We start from the raw sequence: 22619 nt of genomic DNA, 5'->3' as shown, positions 1-22619 counted from the left end.
CTCATGAATATCACAAAAATGTACAGTAATTCTAATCCATAGCATAATATTTACATCTACAGATTACATTTTGGCTGTGTGATGGAGTTACAGGGATAATGATATTGCATTACATTGCGTGAGCGCAGATATCCATGCCAGCTTTCCTGAAAATCCATCAAATAGTTTGTACTGTATGATATTCAGCAAGAGTTTAATCTCAGTCTACTGGTGAGAATAAATCCAGTTTAGTAAATCCAGGTGAGCACCAATAATATGCCCCTGCTAATCAATAACAGTAACTTTCAAGAACAGTACTTGAAAAAAAAAAACCAACAGACTCATGGTCAAAACAATTGGTAATCTTGTACAATATAATACACCCAAAGCATGATTTGTATCAAAAAATAACATTTATTGCACTTAAAGAGTGTGATGTGTGTGTTGTTTTTTTTTCCAAGTTGTCAATTTATGTCATGATTATTATCTTTTATTTGACTTTTCCCATTTCATTTCATTTCATGTTTTCAACCTTATTGCCCTCCTCCAGCTGTTATAAATTCTAGTACAGAAGAATCAGGATGAAAAGATGGCAGCCATGCTGTTACCAACGGGTCCTGATGGCTTGCGGCTGTTTACTCGTGAATCCTTGGCTGCCTTGGAGCAGCGGATTGCAGGGGAGCAGACCAAGAACGCCAAGTTTTGCAGGGAGGCCCACAAGAACGTGGAGTCATCCAAGCCCAGGGTTGACCTGGAGGCAGGCAAGCAGCTGCCGCGCATCTTCGGGGACATCCCTTCAGAACTTGTTGGGGTGCCACTGGAAGACATTGATCCATTTTACTTCAAGAACAAGAGGGTGAGTATTGTATTGTGGCGGTGAATATTGTGGCAAATATACACTACATTTGAACGACAGATTGATGAAAATTGGCAAATCTGTGGTTTTATACGTGAAAATTTGTAAATTCATGGTCATAGATTTGTGAATTGGGTTATTCAGATCAAATGTCACGAAAGGAAGCTTTCGGGAGAAACGATTTTGAAATCTGTTATTCCATTCATTGTCCAATAGAAATACTTGTACCTGTGTTCTGCACATAAAAAGGGTCACTGGGTTGGATTAAAGACAAAATTAACTGTAAAATGTGTATAAGTGTCACTGGGCTGTGTTATGATGACAGGTGGACCCAGTGCATGAAGCAAGGCACATGTACAGGCAAGAATCCTTCCCATGCCTCCCAAAAAAACTTCTTTTTTAAAAACACAAAGCAATGGAGAGTGAGGATTAGGATTCCCCCAATTCCAGGAGCAGGGCAGTGGCCACGGAGTAGTGATGCATCACATTTGAGAATTACCAAACCAAAACTGACCAAAAACCTGGAAATGAAAACATACACAGACTACCAACAAAGCAAAGCTTTTGAGGAGACACAATAAGCAGGATTGAAGGACCAGGACAAGAAACAGGAGACATGGGAGACACAAGACAAAAAAAACAGTCAAAAAATATATACAGTATATAAAAATATTTTTAAATACAATATATTTGATTATGTAACTTGATTTTACTGTTTAATTGTATTTTGTGCTTGTGTTCTCTGATAGGCAATCATAACATAAAAGGCATCACACTACAATTATTTTTACCATCAATACTACTTCACTTTTCTTGGCTTGTTGCAAAAAGCTGTTACAGTGGAACCTCTAAAGTTTTACATTTTGTCATTTGTTCAAGATTTTGTGAAGAAACATGCCTCTCGAGTCAAACAACACTTTGACATTCGTCATGCATTACTTTCCCTCATGAGTAATATTAAAATGCCATTTAAGGTTTTATGATGATTGTTTGACCCTGGAGCTAGTTGTAACATTTAAATTGAGCTATGGGAAAATTTGTTTATCAAATCTAAGGTCCACCATCTTCCCAGCATGGATTTTGTTAAACATTGGAGGGTTCACAGTATTTTTTGAAATGTAAAAAACAAAGCAACGAGATTCTTATAATAATTAATGAGCCTTCCCAGGGAAGTATTTTAGCGATGTTTCATTTGAGTGCCAACATCTCATTATTCAATTTTTTTCTTTCTCATTATATTTATTTATTTTTTTAGATTTTGATTTGCTTTGTTGACAGATCTGAGCCATTAATGGGTTGCTTATGGATTATCCACAGATGACAAAATATTTAAATAAATGCCACATCTGTTGGGGAAAGGTTTCAGGCTGCTCTGCTTTGGCGTTGCTACCATTATCTCCTCTTGCATCGCTTTTATGCATGATGCTTTCTTGGAAGCAAAAGTGCTTAGAGAAGTTTACAGTATACAGATGGTAGACTGAACTGTTTGAAAGTCTAAGTAAAAATTAAGTGTAAGCAGCCTGCGTATAGATGATCGACCGGTATGTCTGCTGTTGACGTAATGTTATTAACAAATGAATTATGATTTGTGTCTCTTGTTTTTCCCACCAGACTTTTATAGTACTTAACAAAGGGAAGGCTATCTTCAGATTCAGTGCCACATCTGCTCTTTACATATTCAGCCCATTCCACTTCATCAGATCGATCGCCATCAAAGTATTAGTCCATTCATATCCTTTTTACTTTGTGGAAATAAGGGATTGCATTACATTGTATCTATTATTGTTGTTTAACAATGACAATAAATTAGAATTGTAATCAAATGCTATTTCAAAGCAATTTTGAGGTTTCAACATCAGTAATGACTGTGATAGAGGAAGACTTCTTGTCACGTTTGGTAGCAATTTTATTTGAAAATGGGTCTCATTATATAATTTAGTGACATGATACGATTATTATGATAATAATAATAGTGACATATTTTTAATACTAAATACACTAGAATATATACATATATACACTACAATAGATCAAAAGGTCTGATTTTGTTATTGTGAATAAGTCAATCCCCAAGTCAAAATTTTTTGTGACGGTTACTGATCCCCCCAAGTTACATTTTTACTTCAGCTATGTAATGGTGCGCTGGCATCACAAACCAATTACCCCTCTGATTTGAAAAATGGGCAAAATATAACATCATATGACAGCTGCCCATTATTTACCAGACCATAATTAAAACTGCGACAGGGAATCCTCCCAGGTATGGAGTGAATTCTTAAATTACACTCTTGAACATTTTGAAACAGCATATAATACCTCAGCATTGTAACTGATGAGTTTCCAGATTTGTCTTTTTTTTTCCATTGTTGTATCATTTATCCACAGCAGAAAAATGCTATCAATCCTCTGGTTTGATTCTGTGAATATTTACTTCTTTTATGATGCATTTATTGTATTATTGCCACTGGCACATAATGTGTTGGTTGGTTTGTCCCAATGGATACATCCCATAGGATTATGGCATTGTGTCTCCGTTGTTTGAATATCTCTGAATTTATTTGTGTAAATTAACATTGAGCAGTGCACTTTCCTTAACTCCTTGTCTACATTGTTCAGCCTGTTCATAATGTTCACCATTCTGACCAACTGTTTCTTCATGGCTATGTCTGACCCAGCACCTTGGACCAAACACCTAGAGTAAGTCCCAACAGTATTATTAGCTATCTCCAGAGGTGGGTAGAGTAGCCAATTACTGTACTCAAGTAAGAATACTTTTGTGTTAGAATAATATGATTCAAGTGAAAGTAAAAAAGTTGTCCTCCAAATAAAAAGTCCAAAAAATAGTCACATAAAGAGTAACTCATGAGGAACTTGATTAAAAAAAAGTCATACCATGAACATTGAATAAAATTAATATATGGTAAACCCACACATCTGACATTTATCAATTTTAAAGTGCTCCCCGCCTAAAAAAAAGCAACAACAATACATGCATTGGACCCTCCTGAATAATGATTTGTTTTGACTTTATGAGTTGTTTGCTGATCAGAGTTAGTGATAGAGAGTGTGTGTGTGTGTGTGTGTGTGCGTGTGTGTGAAAGAGAGACAGAGAATGAGAGAGAGCGAGAGACACACAGAGAGGGAGAGAAACTTTTAAAACATACCGTTAGGTGTTTTTCTCAACTTAGAAGTGGTCTGAAATATCCATGTTTTAGCCGTCATTATTTAAGATTATGAAGCATGACCACACAGTTGTTTTTCGGAGTCGCCAAAGTAAACGCTATCTTGCCTGTTTGCCCTCCCCTCCGAAATGAGTCACTATGAATGGCTCACAAAGGACATATATGTGGTCATGCCTTGTGCCGTCAGATTGGTAAATAGTCAAATGTGGAAGTCGATGATGTGGTCTAAAAATACATCACGCATGCACTAATGGATATGCCTGTATACAGATAGTGAGCAGTATGTGGCAGTGGAATTATCGATTCTTCTTCACGTAAATACTCAAATAAAACTAAAAAGTATGTCTCGTTCAAACTACTCTTACAAGTGCATACATCTATTTCCTGAGCCGCCTATCCTCACAAGGGTCTTGGGAGTGCTGGAGCATATCCCAGCTATTTTTGGGCAGGAGGGAGGGTACACCGTGAACTGGTTGCCAGCCAATCATACGGCACATAGACCATGCAGGCGCAGGGAGAACATGCAAACTCCACACAGGCGGGGCCAGGATTTGAATCCCGATCCTCAGAACTGTGAGGCCAATGCTCTAACTAGCTGCCCCAGTGTGCTGCCCACACAAATTCAATTAATCCAAAATGTTACTTGAATAAATGGAACTGTTCCGTCTTTGCTACCCACCTCTGGCTGTTTCCTTCCACTGAAGACACAATGTTAAACTCAGATGTTGTATGTTCTAATGTAGAGCTTTGCTTAACTGAACAATTACGTATGTATATGATATACACTATAATGCATGCTAATGCCACATACAATTTGTTTCATTGTGATATGGAATGAAATTGTTCATACTTTTGGCATATTTTGCATGCAGCAAGCCTGCCAAGAAGGAAATCACTTCACATTTACATTCATTCCATTGCATTTTGAATCGACTGACTTTGTTTTTCAGTGAATCTTTTGAAGACTCAATGCTTGATATGATAATGCTCATCTGTCTAGCTGCTAGACAGATGATCTAGTTACTGGTAGCATCTAATCGATCGAGTTACTAGACAGATGAGCATTATCTGCACTGAGTCTTTCAAAATACTACTAGACTCTAGTAAATAGTGCATATCAGCAGCCAGCTGGCTATAAAGACTGGAAAAAAATTGCTATATATGCCCAATGGCTTCAATACATGGTACACTTGCAAAATCCAATCGCACTTTGATTGATAATGTCATTTAAAACTGTGATATTTAGATTTTCTTATTTAACTGCTTTAGGGGCCTTCAGTAGAATGCAGCGCAGTTTCTACACTACACCAAATTATATTCACGATAACAATCATGCTACTAAATTAGAGAGAAACACTGTGTGTGTTGCTTTGAGTCATATTTCATTTTTTATTGAGATCGAGATTAGATACTAACACGATTCTGATAAGTGACTTTTAATTAATCCCTTAGTAAACGGTGGCAGAATAAGGACAAGACTGTTATCAAGGTTTATTTTTATTAATCAAATTATAATTTAAATAGCTAGTCAAATAAATCCGGAATTTTCCCTGAATTCCTGTCATTAAAAAAAAAAATCAAAATATCTATTCCTCTACAGTGTTAGTTGCTGCTTACTATTATTCTTTTTCATCACTTTGTTTCAGCCAGATTTTTGACATTTTCGTCTCTTCTTGCGCGGCATGGTATTCACTGATTAAAAAAAAAAGTGCCTTCTCTTTTGTTCTTACATTTCCTATTCTTGTCCATTATTTTATTTTTTCCAGATATACTTTCACTGCCATTTACACTTTTGAATCGGCAATAAAGATATTTGCACGTGGATTCTGTATAGTTCCTTTTACCTTTTTGAGGGACCCATGGAACTGGTTGGACTTCAGTGTCATCGTCATGGCGTAAGTAACAATATCATTTTATGGCTACTGCATGCTGTACAATACCAGTGAGCACATTTTGACTACCTATGATGCAGGCTGTGGAGTTATGAAATGGTATAAACCAGTGTTCGACAGCCTTTATTGAACCACAACACATGCTGTATTTTACATTAGAAAAATGTTACGGCACACCATCAAACAAAAATGTCACAAAAAGTACAGTACAAAGTACAGTATGGTGAAATAATGATGATCTTGTCTGAATTTACTCCCAAATTTACTTGATCAATATGCGTTATTATATCTGGGCTTGTTTATTTGAACACGTAGCCTTTTTGGCATCTAGTGAGAGAAATGGAATCGTTCTGCTTGTCACTATTTGTAACTGACACAGACAGATGAACAAGGAGACATTATTTGAAATAAATTAACAACGGTTTTTAGACCAACTAAGTGAAATTGGATCATTTCACCAAAATGATTCCTCATGACGCAGAAATGTACCAACTCACAGTAGTTGAGAATCACTGGTCGAAAAAACACAATTTGTAAAGTATGACTGTATGAGTAGTAGTATGACCTTTCATTCAAAATATATCTAATGTCCCAATTGCAATATTATGGACTTGATTCATGTAAAATGAAGCTGTAGCTTTGATGAATCAATCACTGTTGTGATCTTTTCTTCTAATTTCAGTTATGTGACAGAATTTATAGACCTCGGCAATGTATCTGCACTAAGAACCTTCAGAGTGCTCCGAGCCCTAAAAACCATATCAGTTATACCAGGTAATACACAGTTCCAACCCGTTTGACATCTGCTGTCATTCATTCCAGCTGTGCACCAATTGAGTAGCCTCATCCATGCAGGTCTGAAGACGATCGTAGGAGCTCTGATCCAGTCTGTGAAAAAGCTAGCCGATGTGATGATCCTGACCGTCTTTTGTCTCAGTGTGTTTGCCCTCATTGGCCTGCAGCTTTTCATGGGGCTTTTGCGACAAAAGTGCGTTCGCAGCATCACACACTGCATCAATTCCTCTTACAGTCCGAATACATCTTTCATCTGCAACAACAGAACCTGGAGTTCCAGGGAAGACTTTCTCACCAGTGAAGGTAATTTCAAACCGTTATGTTGTGATATACTGATTTCTCTGGATAAAATATGACACTTAAGTGAATCCTCTTTTTGTTCCCATTTCCTTTAGATAATTTTTACAAAGTTGAAGGAGCAAAGGATGCTTTGATATGTGGATATGGCAGTGATGCAGGGTAAGTTGAAACTTGTAAATCATTTGCATGATGTTATGTAATAGTAGAACATCTAGTGGCTTTTGATTACATGCGTGTCATGTTTATGGGCCCCAGGCTTGGTGCAAATAGTCTTTACAGAACCAGCACAAAGAGATAGAAAAACGAGATCTTGTGGCACTATATTTTCGTCCACGACATAATGTATAGAGGAGTGATCTTGTCAGAGGGACTTGGGGGTGGGGTGGGGTTGTGAGGGAGTGTTATCGCGTGAGAGGCTATGCACAAGACGACATGCAGTGTGGATTATCACCATAGTACCACTGGCACCCCGCACCGAGAGGAATGGAGATGCCAGCTGGAGAGAGAGGAATCTTTGGGGATTTCATCATCTCAAAAGCTCCACGTAATGATGAGGTTGAACCAGAGTGGACTGGATCAGTGGATCATTGGATTGATTGATTGATATTCTGCTGCTGTGATTGTGAAAAGAAATTTTGCAGTTTGAGTTCTTTTAAGTGCATTGGACCTAATTGCAAGCACACAACACACAGCTATTACTCAAACAAAATTGGTCCATAAGCAATTTAAATATATGAGGTATCAGATGTCATGAGAACACATCAACATGTGCAATGATCCTACCTGCAGTGAAGGACTGTTTCTGGTGTCGCACTGTGCCAGTCACAGGAAATGTGTGACACCATCCAAATATTGCTACTCAGCCTACATACAGAATAATCCTATAAATCTGCAAAGGCTTTTGAAACAAGCACAACTGGATGACTCTCCCCATGCCAGCCCCAGTTCAGGGGTTATAATGAACTAAATACCCATCTGTGTCAATCTGAATTCCTGCTTTCACAAATGCCTTTTTTTTTTTTTTAGGTGAATCGAATCTTTTTCTTTCATGGAAGTTCTGAACACGTACTGTATTTTTTATTATCTGATGGTGGTTCAGCCTGAACATTTGCCATGTTTTAAATAAGCAACAACAAATAATGCATCTGATTCCATTTTAATCCATGCAATTTAAATGTGGCATGAGATTGACAGAGTTGATCAATGAACTTATTGCATAATGGTTCTTACTCACCTTCCCATGGGGCTCAGCGCCTGTGGGAGGTGCCATAGACGTCGGCTGCAAAGTGAGCTGGGTGATGGCTGAAGGTGGGGACCTTTGCCGTCCAATCCCCAGCTACAGACGATGGTTCTAGGTGTGTGGAATGTCCCCTCTCTGACATAGAAGGAGCTCAAGAGGAGGTGTGAGCTCAAGAGGTTCCGTCTACATATAGTCAAGTTAGACTCCACACACGGCTTGGGCTCCGGTACAGTATTGGTCACCTTGAGAGGGGTTTGACTTGCTTCAACGCTGCAGTTGTCCACGGTTAAGAGGGCTGAACAAGTGGGGGTATACTTCTTGCCACTGTGGTTCACACTGTGGTTAAAGGGTAGCCTAATCAGCAGTTCAGAGTACCTGCCAGTTCATTTTTGGAGTCCCCCGAGGACGTGCTGGAGAGTGCACCCACTGCAGACTCCATGGTTCTACTGGGGAACTTCATTGCTTACGTGAGCAATGACAGTGAAATATGGAAGGGTGTGATTGGGAGGAATGGGCCCCTCCTCAACAGAACTTGAGCAGTGTTTTGTTACTGGACTTCAGTGCTGGTGGCACGGTAGACGACTGGTTTGAGCATCTGCCTCGCAGTTCAGAGGATTGGGTGTTCAAATCCTGGCCCCGCCTATGTGGAGTTCGCATGTTCTCCCTGTCCCTGAATGGATTTCTCTGGGTTTTGGGGGGGGATCCTGAGGCGTTCCCAGGCCAGCTGAAGATGGAGACTTTGCAGCGTGTCTTGGGTCGTCCCCGGGGTCTCCTCCTCCAACATGCCCAGAACACCTTACATGGGAGGCGTCCAGGAGGCTTCCTAATCAACCCACCTCATCTGGCTCCTCTCAATGTGGAGGAACAGTGACTCTACTCCTAGTCCACCTGGATGATGCTTTTCAACTTAAATCCAAGGGAGAGCCCGGACACCCTGTGGAGAAAATGAATTTTAGTCTCTTTTATATTTGGGATCTCCTTTCCTACCCTCACCTATGATCATGACCTACAGCTCTAAACCATAGGGAGGGTAGGAATATATATCGGGAGCCTTTTGGCTTAGCTCCTTCTTCACCACAATGGACACCACAACAAAGTCCACATGAGTGCAGACGCTGCACCCATATGCCTCTCAATCGCCTACTCCATTCTTCCGTCACTCATGAAAAAGAGACCAGGATACTTGAACTCCTCCAGATGTGGCATGATCTCATCCCCCACCTGGAGAGGCCATGGCACCCTTTTCTAGATGAAGACCATGGACTCAGATTTGGAGGTGCTAATTTTCTTCCCAGCCACTCCACACTCGGCTGTGAACCACTCTTGTGAGAGCTGGAGCTCACAGCTTGATGGAGCCAACAGAACCACATCATCTGCGAAATGTAGAGATGAGGCCATCAAAACGAATCCCCTCTACACCTCGACTGTGTCAGAAATGATGTCCATATAAGTTATAACAGAATCGGTGATAAAGGGAAGATTTTTGTGGAGTCCAATCCTCACCGTTAACAAGTCCGGCTTATTGCCAGCAAAGTGGACCACACTCCAATACTGCTTGTACAGGGACTAAACAGCCCCATCAGTGTCCAGTTCTCCTTCGCAAGGAACATGATCGAATGCTTTCTCAAAGTCCACAAAACTCATGTAGATTGGTTGGGCAAAATCCCACGCACCCTCGATGACCTTGCTGAGGGTGTAGAGCTGGTCCATTGTTCCACGGGCAGGACAAAAACCATCCTCATCCTTCTGAATCTCAGAGGGAACTTCCCAATGGACCTTCCTCTCCAGCATCCCTGAATGGACCTTACCAGGTCGGCTGAGGAGTGTGATCACCCAGTAGTTGGAACACACCCTCAATCCAGAGGCACTGTCCTGGATGTCCACACGATGTTGCAGATGCGTGTCAACCCGGACAGCACCATAACATCCAGAGACTTTGGGAATTTCATCGACACCGGGGGCCTGGCAACCTAGGAGATTTTTAACCACATCTATGACCTCATCCCCAGAGATAGGAGAACCTGCATTAGAAAGTCCTGACTATGCTTCCTCATGGGAAGGCATGTCTGTGGAATTGAGCAGGTCTTCGAAGTATTCATCTCGGATTCACAAAGTCCCGAGTCAAGGTCAACGGTGCCACATACCCAGTTTACACAGTGTTGATGGTGCACCGGCTCCCCCTAGTGAGATGCTGGATGATGGACCATAATTTCCTCAAAGCCACCCAGAATTCAATTTCCATGGCCTCACCGAACACCTCTAATGCCCACATTTTTACCCCAGTGAACATCAAAACAGCGTTCTGCTTGGCCAGCAGGTATCCAGCCTCAGGAATCCCACAGGACAAAAAGGGCCAATAGTACTCCTTCTTCAGCTTGATGCCATCCCTCACTGCTGGTGTCCGTCAACAGGTTTGGGAATTGCTCCCACAACAGGCAATGACCACCTTTCAGCTCTAGCTCTGGTCATCCAAGAAAAATGGTCCACTCAACTGAATATCCCTCATCCTGGATGTGGGTGAAGTTCTGCCAGAGGTGGGAGATGAAACTCCTTCTGAAAGTAGATTCTGCCAGACAATACATTTGTGCTTGTCAGGTCGGATCAGCATCGTCCCCCACAATCAAACACAAGCCAATTGGACAATTCGTGATGAGCACAAAAGTCGATTTGTCCCATATGTGAGATGGTTATCCTCACAAGAGTCACAGGAGTGCTGGAGCCTACCCCAGCTATCTTCGAACAGGAGGCGGGGTACAATCTGAACTGGTTGCCAATTGATCACAGGGCACATAGAAACAAACAACCATTCACACTCACGATCACACCTAGGTTCACTATAGTCTCTATTTAATGCATGCAAGTCTAGGAGTCCCAGTTAAAGCTAGTGCCCCCAAACCTGACCTTCAATATGCGTAAAGAAAGATCGCAAATTTGTCACACCACTACTAAGAATGATCTTGCAATAGAATACTCCTGTTTTGAAGCAATGTTTTTTGTTTGCTTGTTTTTAAAGCTGACAAAGGCTTGAATCTGTTGTTTTTTTAACATTTTGGCGAGTTAAGTATTGCTTGTGTGTGGAGTTAGCTCAAGACAAATTCATGAACTATCATCAAGTGAGATGTTTAGTTCAGTTTAGTATTGTGGCGAAAAGCAAAACAACCAATGTTAACATCCATTCATTATCTGAGCTTCTCCTCACAAGCGCCGCAGTAGTGCTGGAGCCCATCCCAGCTGTCTTCGGGCATAAGGTGGGGTACACCCTGAACTGGTTTCCAGCCCATCGCAGGGCACATGGAGGCAAACAGCAGTCGCACCGCAGGGCAATTTAGAGTGTCCAACTGACACATGTTTTTGGGATGTGGCTTCAACACAGTTCAGTGGTGACAGTTCAAGGAATAAAAGCAAAAAATAGAGTGATACCATTGCCTTCAAGTAACCTTTTCAAATATTTGATTATGCAGTACAACCCTAAAGGTCAAATATAAAATGTTCCACAGAAAATAGAAATAGAAACTATTCATTCCAGGGTTTCATCATAAAAACAATATTAAATGTGCAGACAGTGTTTTATGATTTAAGTTTATTTAAGTCATCTCATACAAGTGTAAAGAATGTGTGTAAAAATACAATGCATAAAATAACAAAATATATGCTTATTCTCAACTTTACGGACAATTAACAGGCACTTTGACAAACGAGCAGAAACATAAACAAATCCATATTTGTATGAGTATTGTTATAGATATTCGATCTGGGTAGGGAGTTGAACATTTTAAACTCAACTGAGATCTGATAAAGACAGCAATACAGCGGTTTTAATTTAATTATTATTTAAGGCATGACGTTGGAGGTTATTTCCCCGTTTCCATGGGGATCAGTCAGGCTTGAATGTTGTTATTTTAATCTCTCCCCCCTCACCTATCCTCCAAAAAAGCACAGGGACTTAATCTCCTAAGAAGTAAAATCTGACTCAGTGACTTGTGTTCATTTCAGAGGGAAAAGCAGATACGCTTAAGGGCATTAAAGGGGAAACAGCATCATTTTAGGTCAGTAAGATCAGACCGATCCAGCTGTTCTACAGTTTACCTACAAGTTACTGCTGTGCTGTTTTTGTTGATTGTGCTCACGCCTTTTCTGGAACAAGTTCACTGGCACGCATATCAAGGTTTTAATCTTTCATTCTGTTTTGCTTGTGTGTCTTTAAGACTGTGTGGAAAAAACAAGAGTGACAAAATCTCCACATGCAAATACTGTATGAGCATACTGTTCTTTTTTTTATGTATTACAAGTTGACAAAAAAATGGCAAAAGCAAAGCCTGGAAAATACTGATATTTTTTTGTCCCTTTGTTATCCTCATTGATAACATATTTTATGAACAAAGTGATCATCAGCTACTGTGTTATTTTGACGGAACTTCCTGAGGCTAGCTGTGGAGACAAGATATTAAGCAGGTCAGGATGGAGGACGTAAAACATAGAGGATGCTTAATCTTTTGAGTGTATTCCAACAAGTAATCCCTGAGTAGATTTCCAAATTAAAGCTTTGGATAGGCTATGACACAAACACACGCAGACAAGCCTGCACAGATACTACTAGGCTACAAGAGTGCACATTCAACGCAGGGTCAATACACATTCGGTTATATATATATATGTGTATATATATATATATATTATATATATATATATATATATATATATATATATATATATATATATATATAAACAAACAACCCTTTGCACTCACAGTCACACCAAAGGGAAATTTAGACTTTCCAATTGGTGTTGCATGTTTATGGAATGTGGGAGGAAATCAGAGTGCCCAGAGAAAACCCACGCAGCCATGGGGAAAACATGCAAACTCCACACAGGTGGGGCCAGGATTTCAACCCACTGTACACCTTTCACAAAGTGTATGTTCTCATTTTAATCTTTGCACCACTTTTCATGCTTCTGTGACAAATCATCAGTTGGTACAAAATAATATACGTAGAGCCCCTTTGAAATGTGATCTTGAAAAATGCTAAAATATACAGTTCTGTATATCCATTAATTCATCCATCCATTTTCCATCCTGCAAAAATAAGCATTATTCTTTTGTTGCAACAGAACATTTCCTAAAGGTCTTTGTAATCATTAGATTACAGGTTTAACATAGGATCTATAGGAAATCTGTGTGTGTGTGTGTGTATATATATATATATATATATATATATATATATATATATTACATAGGCAGCACGGTGAAGCAGCTGTAAAGCGTTGGCCTCACAGTGCTGAGAACCCGGGTTCAATCCCAGGCCTCCTTTATGAAGTTTGCATGTTCTTACCGAGCCTGCATGGGTTTTCTCTGGGCACTCTGGTTTCCTCCCACATCCCAAAGCATGCAACATTAATTGGACACTCTGAATTGCACCTAAGTGTGATTGGGAATGCGGTTGTTTGTCTCCATGTGCCCTGCATATTGGCTGGCAACCAGTTAAGGGTATACCCCGCCTCCTGCCCATTGACGGCTAGGACAGGCTGGAGCACTCCCGCGACCCTTGTGAGGATAAGCGGCTAAGAAAATGGATGCATGGATGGATGGATGGATGGATGGATGGATGGATGGATGGATGGATATTATTACCTATATACAGTAACTTGTTGTCGAGAAGTGTATGTAGTAGACTGGTATTTGTCCAATGTTACCTCATTTCTGGTCTCATGTGTTGAGAATTGCAGCAAAGGTAAGAGATGATGATGACGATGATGATGATGATGATGATGAAGCCTCTTGTGTCCTCACTATTGCATATAAGTGAGCATTCCCCCCCAGCCGGCTGGTTGTTGCTGAGATGTCCAGCTGTTCTCACAGGAGCGCTCTTTGCCCAGCTGTTTCACAGTCATTATGAAATTGTTCTGCACTCAGATTGACATGGCAACCCGGCCCGTTCTCTGCTGCCAGACCTAAATATTTGCTGTAATGCCACCATGGTGACAATGAAGAACAGAAATGGAGGCAACGACCTGAAAAATATTTGAACCTCTGTTTGACATCCATCTGGCTTGACATATAATCTCTTTTGCTGTAGTGCATTTTAGTGCAGCAGAGTGGGATGAATTTCAAGTGCCCTCCTCAGTTGAAATAATAGTGATGATAACAGTGATATAGACTTACTTAGTCGCCTGCTTCTCTCTGCTGCCAAGTCAAAGGCCACAAGGCTGAATGTTGATGTTTTTAACCCCGTTACAGCGGCACACACGATATCATAGATACGGTATACTGTATCTGTGCCAGATGCTTTTGATTTAATTGTGTGCTGGCTTTGCAAATCCAGACTGTCCTTTAATAATTTCTATGTACATTTCCATTACAGGAAGTGTCCAGAAGGGTTTGACTGCCTAAAGGTTGGAAGAAATCCAAACTATGGCTACACCAGCTTTGATACTTTCGGCTGGGCTTTTCTGGCACTTTTCCGTCTCATGACACAAGACTACTGGGAAAAGCTATTTCATCAGGTTCATTTTCGTTTTTCAATTCATCATTATTCTACTAATCTAAACTGCTCAGTCTAGTAAATGTAAAATCAATCGTATATTCAGGCCTTGTTGACACAGTGTATTGTGCTGTAGATTTCACCCACTCATAAATTGCCCATTTAAAAGTAAACATCTGAAATTCATTATTTAAACTCTGCAAATTTATCCTGAATGGATTTGTGTCTTTCCATCTTCAAGACTCTTCGTTCAGCTGGAAAGACCTACATGGTCTTCTTTGTACTGGTTATTTTCCTGGGCTCTTTCTATCTGGTCAATCTGATCCTAGCTGTTGTCGCCATGGCCTATGAGGAGCAGAATCAGGCGACCATTGCTGAGGCCTGGCAGAAGGAGAGGGAGTTTCAAATGGCCATGGAGCATCTCCGTCGTGAGCAAAGAGTATGTGCTGAGCAAACAGTCGGAGAGGATTTGCATGTCGTTACGTTTTAACGTAGTTACTCTCTGTGTGAAGCTGGCAGCAAAAAGGCAAGTGCAGGATACCGACTCCATCTTGTCCCCGGAGTTGTCTCCATTCTGTGCCAAGTTAGGAAGTATGAGGCGTTGCAGCACTAAAAGGAGGCGATCTCACAGGACCTTATCAGAAGAAACTGCAGAGGAAGTTGAAGACAAGCTTGACCCACTAGATGAACCAAAGGTACCTCATGCAGCCAATCTGTGCACTGATTACTAGATAAAGTTCCAAATACAAACATATCAATTATTGTGTTTAAATTGGTTATTATGTGCACCACTAATTAGAACACATTTATCTGTCTGTGTAGCCTCCTTTGTCTCCCCTGCCAGCCCACCCCCTTCTGGCCACCCTCTCCTCTCACCCTCTGAGTACCAGGCGAGGAAGCCAGATTAGCATCTTCAGCTCATTCCGGGTGCGCAACAACTCCGAGGCTGACTTTGGGGATGACGAGTACAGCATCCCTGGGGACGCTTTTAGAAGCCGCACGAGTTCAACTGCAACACACTGGAAGAGGAGAACAGGCAGTGTGAGGAGCCACTGCTCCCAAGTCTTCACCCCCAGTCTCACCGTAAATGGACGGCTCAACGTTTCCCTTGACCACAATGGAGTCATTATAGGGGGGCCACAGACCCTTAGCTCCCTGCCCGCTTACAGCATGGAGAGGATCAAGGAGGACACAGTGAGGGCTTTCTTTTTTGTTGCCGGGGAGGTGTACTTTGGTGTAAAAGCTGCCACATTTTGATTTTTGTGCCACCGTGTTTGATGATTTTGTGGAGCAAGTCAGTAATGCAGGGGTTTATTCTTGGATATGCTCTTGGCAGAGTGATATTCTGATGTCAGAAAGTCCATCTATACGAGTGGTCTCAAACTCTTGGCCAGGGAGTTAATTGAGGGTTGCGGGATGATATCAGAATCAGAATCAAAATCGTCTTTATTGGCCAAGTATGTAACAACACACAAGGAATTTGTCTAAGGTAATTGGTCCCGCCTGAGTATGGCAAACATGTTGAGTGCGAAGAACAGAACAAATGAACTAACAAGAATGAAGGACAATAGACAGTTAATTGGGGACTAACAGGGAACTTTTTTTTTCCTTATAAGAACTCACAGTTGTGCAAGGTTGTGTGAGGATGCATAATCTCCTAGCATTTAGAGCAGTTAGAGAATTCATTAGAGGGATAGTCCAGTGCAATGACATAGGTGCAAAGGGTCGTTACTACTGTCCCACTTGGCATTGTTGCTAATATTTAGTGTCCCCTGCACTTTTTTTCTGACTCATTAAATAAAGCATTGGCCTCACAGTTGTGAGGACCCGAATTTAAATCCTGGCCCGGCCTGTCTGGAGTTGGCATGTTCTCTCCATGCCTGCGTGGGTTTTCTCCGGGCACTCCGGTTTCCTCCCACATCCCAAAAACATGCATTAATTGGAGACTCTAAATTGCCCCTTGGTGTGATTGTGAGTGCAAATTTTGTCTATCTCTATATGCACTGCATTTGGCTGGCAACCAGTTCAGGGTGTACCCCGCACCCTCTCAGAAAATGGATGAATGGATTATTTTAATACTTGAAACCCTTTTGTGTTGATTACTATGTGTGACACAGACCCCATATCCAGCGGCCTGTTACAAACTGAGTTTGAGACCACTGGTCTGAACTTCTGCCAACTGGGATCACGTTTAAGGTTCAGTGGAGGTGATCTATTGTGGTTTTGATTAATTTGTCCAGGGTATCTGCAGGAAAATCCTCAGAAGTGGTGGATGGATTTATTTAAACTTCAAACCCTCTTAATCATTGTGGAAATAAATAAATTGAGAATGCACTATTATTACTATTATTATTATTATTAATGTGGGTTTCAAAGAACTTTCATTGGAGGAGATAAGGATGCATGACATTCATGGACATATTTAAGTCAGTGGGGGTTTTCACCAGGTCAATCTGTATTTAATAGGGTTCAATGCTCCGGTCATGCACAGTTGCTCTGTCCATTTTAAAATATGGAGACATCTCCATACATGATTATTACGACGCTTTTACAGAGAATGAGAGAAATCACTTTGATTGGACTGGATTGAAGTCATCTTTAACTACTCCCAGACCAGTGCAGACATCCCACATTTAAATACGCCAGTCAGGGGTGGAGCCAGGGGGTGGCCAGTTTGGTGTTCACCGTATCATGTCTGTTTTTGTTGCTAATTTGGGAATTTTTGTTTTGTTTGTAAAGTGCCTAAAGATACCAACAAAAAAAGGGTAGCATCTACATCCCCCTTACCCTTGTTGATGTTTGGTATCGAGGTTGATAATTAATTCATCAGTTTCAACCCTCCCCACTGGCAAATGGTTTCAGAGGGATATCACCAAAATGTTGGTCACCCTACAGAATATTGACTGGCTGTGCCAATGTCACTGTCTGTACCCTGGTCCAGAAAATTACCAAAAGTACATCTAGTCCGCCTCCTCATAGAGTTACGGCAAGTGCAGCACTGACATTGCGCTTGTCATAAATATAGAGCCATGAGTATCTATTGTTTACTCAGTAGAAGTATTATAGTATCTTATTGGTGTGATTAAAATCTGCCCCACAGAAGCCCACCAGTGAACGGGACAACATCCAAAGGCCTCTACTTCAGCCATCTCCCACAGTGACTGAACATCCTCCTGTATGCAGAAAAAGAGGACTAAGCTCTGTCAGCTTTTTCAGTGATGCCATGGATGGTTAGTTTTGATAAAGTATTCTCTCTAGTAAAATGTTCCAATGTTAATTATTGGTACTGCAGTATCATGAAGAAAATGACTAACATTTCACTTTGGTTTTGCAGAGCTGGAAGAGTCCAGACAAAAGTGCCACCCGTGTTGGTATACCTTTGCCAAGAAGTACCTGATATGGGACTGTTGCACCTGGTGGCTGAAACTGAAGGAATGGGTCAAGTTGATGGTGATGGATCCTTTCCTTGACCTTGGTATCACCATATGTATTGTGTTGAACACCCTTTTCATGGCCCTGGAACACTACCCCATGACTGAGGAGTTCAACACCATGCTCTCTGTGGGAAATTTGGTGAGGATGTGTTTTTTCAGACAGTTAAAGATGGGGAATGTATGCTAAATTGACTCATCTAACAACATATCCATAAGGAGCTAATGCTATATAGATGATCTTTTAGCATTTAGTTTGCATGGATGATGATGGTAAATGCAAAAAGGAGGACTCAACAGAAAACAACGAGGGAATAGTTAATAGCAAATTGAAAAATTGAAAAGGTTGCCGCTGATGAGTAGAATTTCATTGACTACTAACTACAGGATTAATTTAACCACTCGTAAATGCTCACATTGCTAAAATTGATATTTTCTTTCTTCATCTTCCATAGTAATGATGCTACATGTACATGTGCTCTTAGGTGTTCACAGGGATCTTTACTGCAGAGATGGTCCTGAAGCTGATCGCCATGGACCCTTACTATTACTTCCAACAGGGCTGGAACATTTTTGACGGCATCATTGTTTGCCTAAGTCTGATGGAGCTGGGGCTCTCCAATGTTGAGGGGCTATCTGTTCTTCGCTCCTTCAGACTGGTAATTCTTTCTTTGAGTTCTGCAAGAACTATTGTACAGTACTGAGTTTATTAAATTTCCTCATTTAATAATTGTGCAAATGCAATATAAACATTTGGATTCACATGATGTTATTAATTTACAGTAAACATGAGATTGCACAACTGTCTAGAGTAGTTTTTCATCTGGCATTAATAGTAAAGATCGAAGTTGTTCCAATGTCACGTTTTCTCAACCTTGTTGTCTTGAACAGTTACGTGTCTTCAAACTGGCAAAGTCTTGGCCCACCCTAAACACTCTAATAAAAATCATTGGCAACTCAGTCGGCGCTCTGGGAAACCTTACACTGGTGTTGGCCATCATCGTCTTCATCTTCGCTGTAGTGGGCATGCAGCTGTTTGGCAAGAACTACCAGGACTGTGTGTGCAAGATCTCTCATGACTGTCAGCTTCCTCGCTGGCACATGAAGGACTTCTTTCACTCCTTCCTGATTGTGTTCAGGGTGCTGTGTGGCGAGTGGATTGAGACCATGTGGGATTGTATGGAAGTAGCTGGGCAACCTCTCTGCATCCTGGTGTTCATGCTGGTCATGGTCATTGGGAATTTGGTTGTGAGTACTTAAATCTGTCACATTTTCGACCCATCTGTGTTCTAATGTACCAGCTATCCTGTTCAGAGAAGCAGGAGCCTATCCCTGTTGACTTGAGAGGCAGGGTGCTGCTCACTAGTCAATCGCAGCACAAACGTATTTGTACAGACAAACAGTTAAATTGCCAGGTTTGAGTTTCATGAATGTTTTTTGATTGTGAGAGGAAATTTATAACCTGAAGAGAACTCATAAAAGCACAAGAATCTACAGTAAATGCTAGTACCACTCTGCTATGCATCTGTAGACGCTATAACTGTTTTAAATTAACTTTCATTGGGCTGTGAATTATGAAATGATAACATGAGAATAACCCAAAAACATCACTCTTCACAATCCATGATGTTGGAGAAAAAGTCAGAAAAACAACAAAAAATAAAGTAACAGAGATGACAATAAAGTTGTATTATAACTATAAACACTGTGTTCCCAATGTAACTTTCTACGTGAAGTACGTCATCCCAAATTTTAAGATAAACAAGTTTAGTTCATTAAACCAAGTTCACCATTCCAAAGTTAAACTACAGTTGTTCATAGTACATTTTAAAAAATCTTGCTGCCATTTTTATCCTCAAAATACTATCTTTTCCCAATTGTTGCCACCCATTCAGTCCACACGAGGAAGCAGCTGCAACTTTAATTCTACTGTCTCAAAAACATGAAAAGCTGTTGTTTGAATGGTATTTTTTTTCCTTTTTTTTTTTTTTTAAAGAGGAATTCAAACAATCACAGGACTTTATGTGTCAGTTTTAAATAAAATTGTTTTAACCTGGACCCAAAAGCAGAGATAGATGAAGCTCTTGGTAGGGGTTTCTTGGGAGGGAGCGTGAGGTCAAGAATTCCAGGGCGTGATATTGGTCTTTGGGAGCAGGGACTGTGTAGGAGGCTGGAGCATGAGCAGGCAAGTGCCCTTGGTAGAGTCCGGTTGGGGCAGGCAGCGTAGCAGGAGAAAAATGTAGGGATAGAATACGTAAGTAAATGCAGAGATAATCAATGAGCTTGCCTGGAGTTCAGAGGCTTAATGGAAATGAACTAGGTAAGAATTTTGTGGTCCGTCTAGATGATGAAAGGACTGCCAGACCTGTACAGAACTTAGCATTTGTAAATCAAACACCGGAGAACGGTTCAATGAAAACTGGAGACAAGAACCAAGGTTCTTTCTCGGGGAGGGGGACTTGGGGGGTGGGAATGGTGTCACGAGGAGTGTTCATGGGGGTTCCAAAAGGTCGGGGTTGCCAAGGTGTATCAGAGCATATATGAGGAATATTTTCTGTGTGAGAATGCTGACTGAGTCCATTATTTCCTTGAGAATTTTATCCTGTAGTCCAATGTGGGCGCCTTAGTGAATTAACACTTCCATCAACACTTGAGAAGTAATTGGGTCCACGATGGCCAGAATATTCCAAGATGCTCATAAACCAGATGGTTTTAAATATGACTGAAAAGCAGAGTCAGACAATTGGTAGGGATTCATTTGGAGGGAGCGTAAGGTCAAGGGTTCTAAGGCACGATATTGGTCCGTACGAGCAGGGATTTCACAGGTGGCTGGACCATGAGCAAGAATGAGCTGGGCGCTGTAGCATGAGACACATGTAGGCACTGGAGAAGAAAGACAAAATGAAAGGGTATGTAAATGCACAGATACCAAGTTTCTTTTGGCTTGTCCCATTACAGGTCACCAGAGTGTGGCATCTCAGATGAACGCTTGTATTTGTTTAGCACAGTTTTTACACTGGGGACCTTCCTAACACAACCCCTCTTGGGGAGTAGAGGCCCCAGTGAGATACAAACTCACGACTCCTGGTTTACCAAACCAATGCTCTAACCACTGAGCTATGGGGCCTCTGTATGTAAATGTACAGATAATTGAATAATTTTCTTCCAAAAGCAAAAGCATGAGCAAGGAGTCAGCTCCTCAGCTGGTGTATCACGAAGGTGCACAAATACTCTGGTGCTGGAATTCTGGAACTGCCAGGCTAAAATGCAGGTAATCGTGAAAGCTGATTGAACCCAGGTGCTGAGGTGAGGAGGTGATCAGTGCTGGAGAGGGAGGGATAAAAGAGGAACAAAGCGCCGCCCACACTCTGCAAGGGAGATTCAGGCTATTTATCATGACAATGTAGTCTTTAATGTGCAAACAAACAATGTCACTTAGTCATACACACAATTATTGACTTACAAATACTTTTAAGGCTAGCCGGTTCTTTAAATCAATGTGCCATTTTATTTTTTGCTGTTGAATTCCATTTATTCATTATCTATAATCGCTGAGGATTCCAGAGAAAGGAATCTCATATTTTTGTGTAAAGTTTGTCCACTTGGTTCGATGCATCAATGTTTTTTCTGCTCAGCTTATCCTCACAAGGGTCTCTGGAGTGCGGGAGCCTATCTCAGCCATCTTCAGGCAGGAGGCGAGGTACAGCCTAAACTGGTTGCCAAGGAACATATAAACAAACAACCATTTGCACTCACAATCAATTTAGTCTCTAATTGTTGCATGTTTTTGGGACATTGGAGGAAACCAGAATGCCCGGAGAGAACCCACGTGGAGAACATGCAAACTCCACAGAGCCAGGGATGAGATTTGAACCCCGGGCCTCAGAAGTGAGGCAGACACTCTAACCAGTCGTCCACTGTGCTGCAAGTTGAAGTCCGTATTGGGTTTTGAAACCCAGTGGGTGGCGGCACGGTTAACAATTGGTGACTGCATCTGCCTCACACTTAAAACTCGGTCTTGGCTGTGAGGAGTTATTTTCTCCCATGCCTGTGTGGCTTTTCTCCCTGTAGTCCGGTTTCCTCCCACAGCCCAAAAACAGTTCATTGAAAACTCTAAATCGGTAGGTGTAAATGTGTGAATGGTTGTATGTTTAAATGTCCCCTGTGATTGGTCGGCGACCAGCTCAGGGTTCTCTCACCCAGAGCCGGCAGGAATCGGCTCCAGCAAACCCGCGACCCGAGTGAGGATAAGCTGTACAGTAAAAGGAAGGCTGGATGGAACCAAGCACACGAACCTTAGTCAAAAATGTCAGATTTCTTTCTCGGGAATCCTCAGAGACCTTCTCATAAAATTCTTGAAAATTATCATTGGATGATATTGTGTCATTTAGGGAGGGAGAGGCAGTCGTCCTTCTCATCATGCAGTCAGTTGAAGCCCTTTTTTTCCCACCAGCCATGCATCACA

The 22619-nt window shown here is 41.3% G+C and overlaps 1 protein-coding gene across 2 annotated transcripts in view; it reads left to right on the top strand.

Annotated features, from left to right (window-relative positions):
• The window catches only part of LOC133511099 (sodium channel protein type 4 subunit alpha-like), a 68811-nt gene that overhangs the window by 11447 nt on the left and 34745 nt on the right, over positions 1-22619 (top strand). For both annotated transcript variants that reach the window (XM_061839720.1, XM_061839719.1), the window contains exons 2-16: positions 530-835; positions 2447-2567; positions 3445-3532; positions 5784-5912; positions 6592-6683; positions 6765-7007; positions 7100-7163; positions 14604-14745; positions 14965-15162; positions 15236-15418; positions 15546-15917; positions 17824-17953; positions 18058-18296; positions 18640-18813; positions 19046-19402. In XM_061839720.1, coding sequence (XP_061695704.1) covers positions 569-835; positions 2447-2567; positions 3445-3532; positions 5784-5912; positions 6592-6683; positions 6765-7007; positions 7100-7163; positions 14604-14745; positions 14965-15162; positions 15236-15418; positions 15546-15917; positions 17824-17953; positions 18058-18296; positions 18640-18813; positions 19046-19402 — 2799 coding nt within the window. In that variant the 5' untranslated portion in view covers positions 530-568. The remainder of the gene's footprint in view (positions 1-529; positions 836-2446; positions 2568-3444; positions 3533-5783; positions 5913-6591; positions 6684-6764; positions 7008-7099; positions 7164-14603; positions 14746-14964; positions 15163-15235; positions 15419-15545; positions 15918-17823; positions 17954-18057; positions 18297-18639; positions 18814-19045; positions 19403-22619) is intronic.

The sequence above is a fragment of the Syngnathoides biaculeatus genome, chromosome 13 (assembly GCF_019802595.1).
Source record: "Syngnathoides biaculeatus isolate LvHL_M chromosome 13, ASM1980259v1, whole genome shotgun sequence".
Classification (NCBI taxonomy): domain Eukaryota; kingdom Metazoa; phylum Chordata; class Actinopteri; order Syngnathiformes; family Syngnathidae; genus Syngnathoides; species Syngnathoides biaculeatus.
Note: the sequence above shows the minus strand (reverse complement) of the source record. Positions and strands in the feature narration are given on the sequence as shown.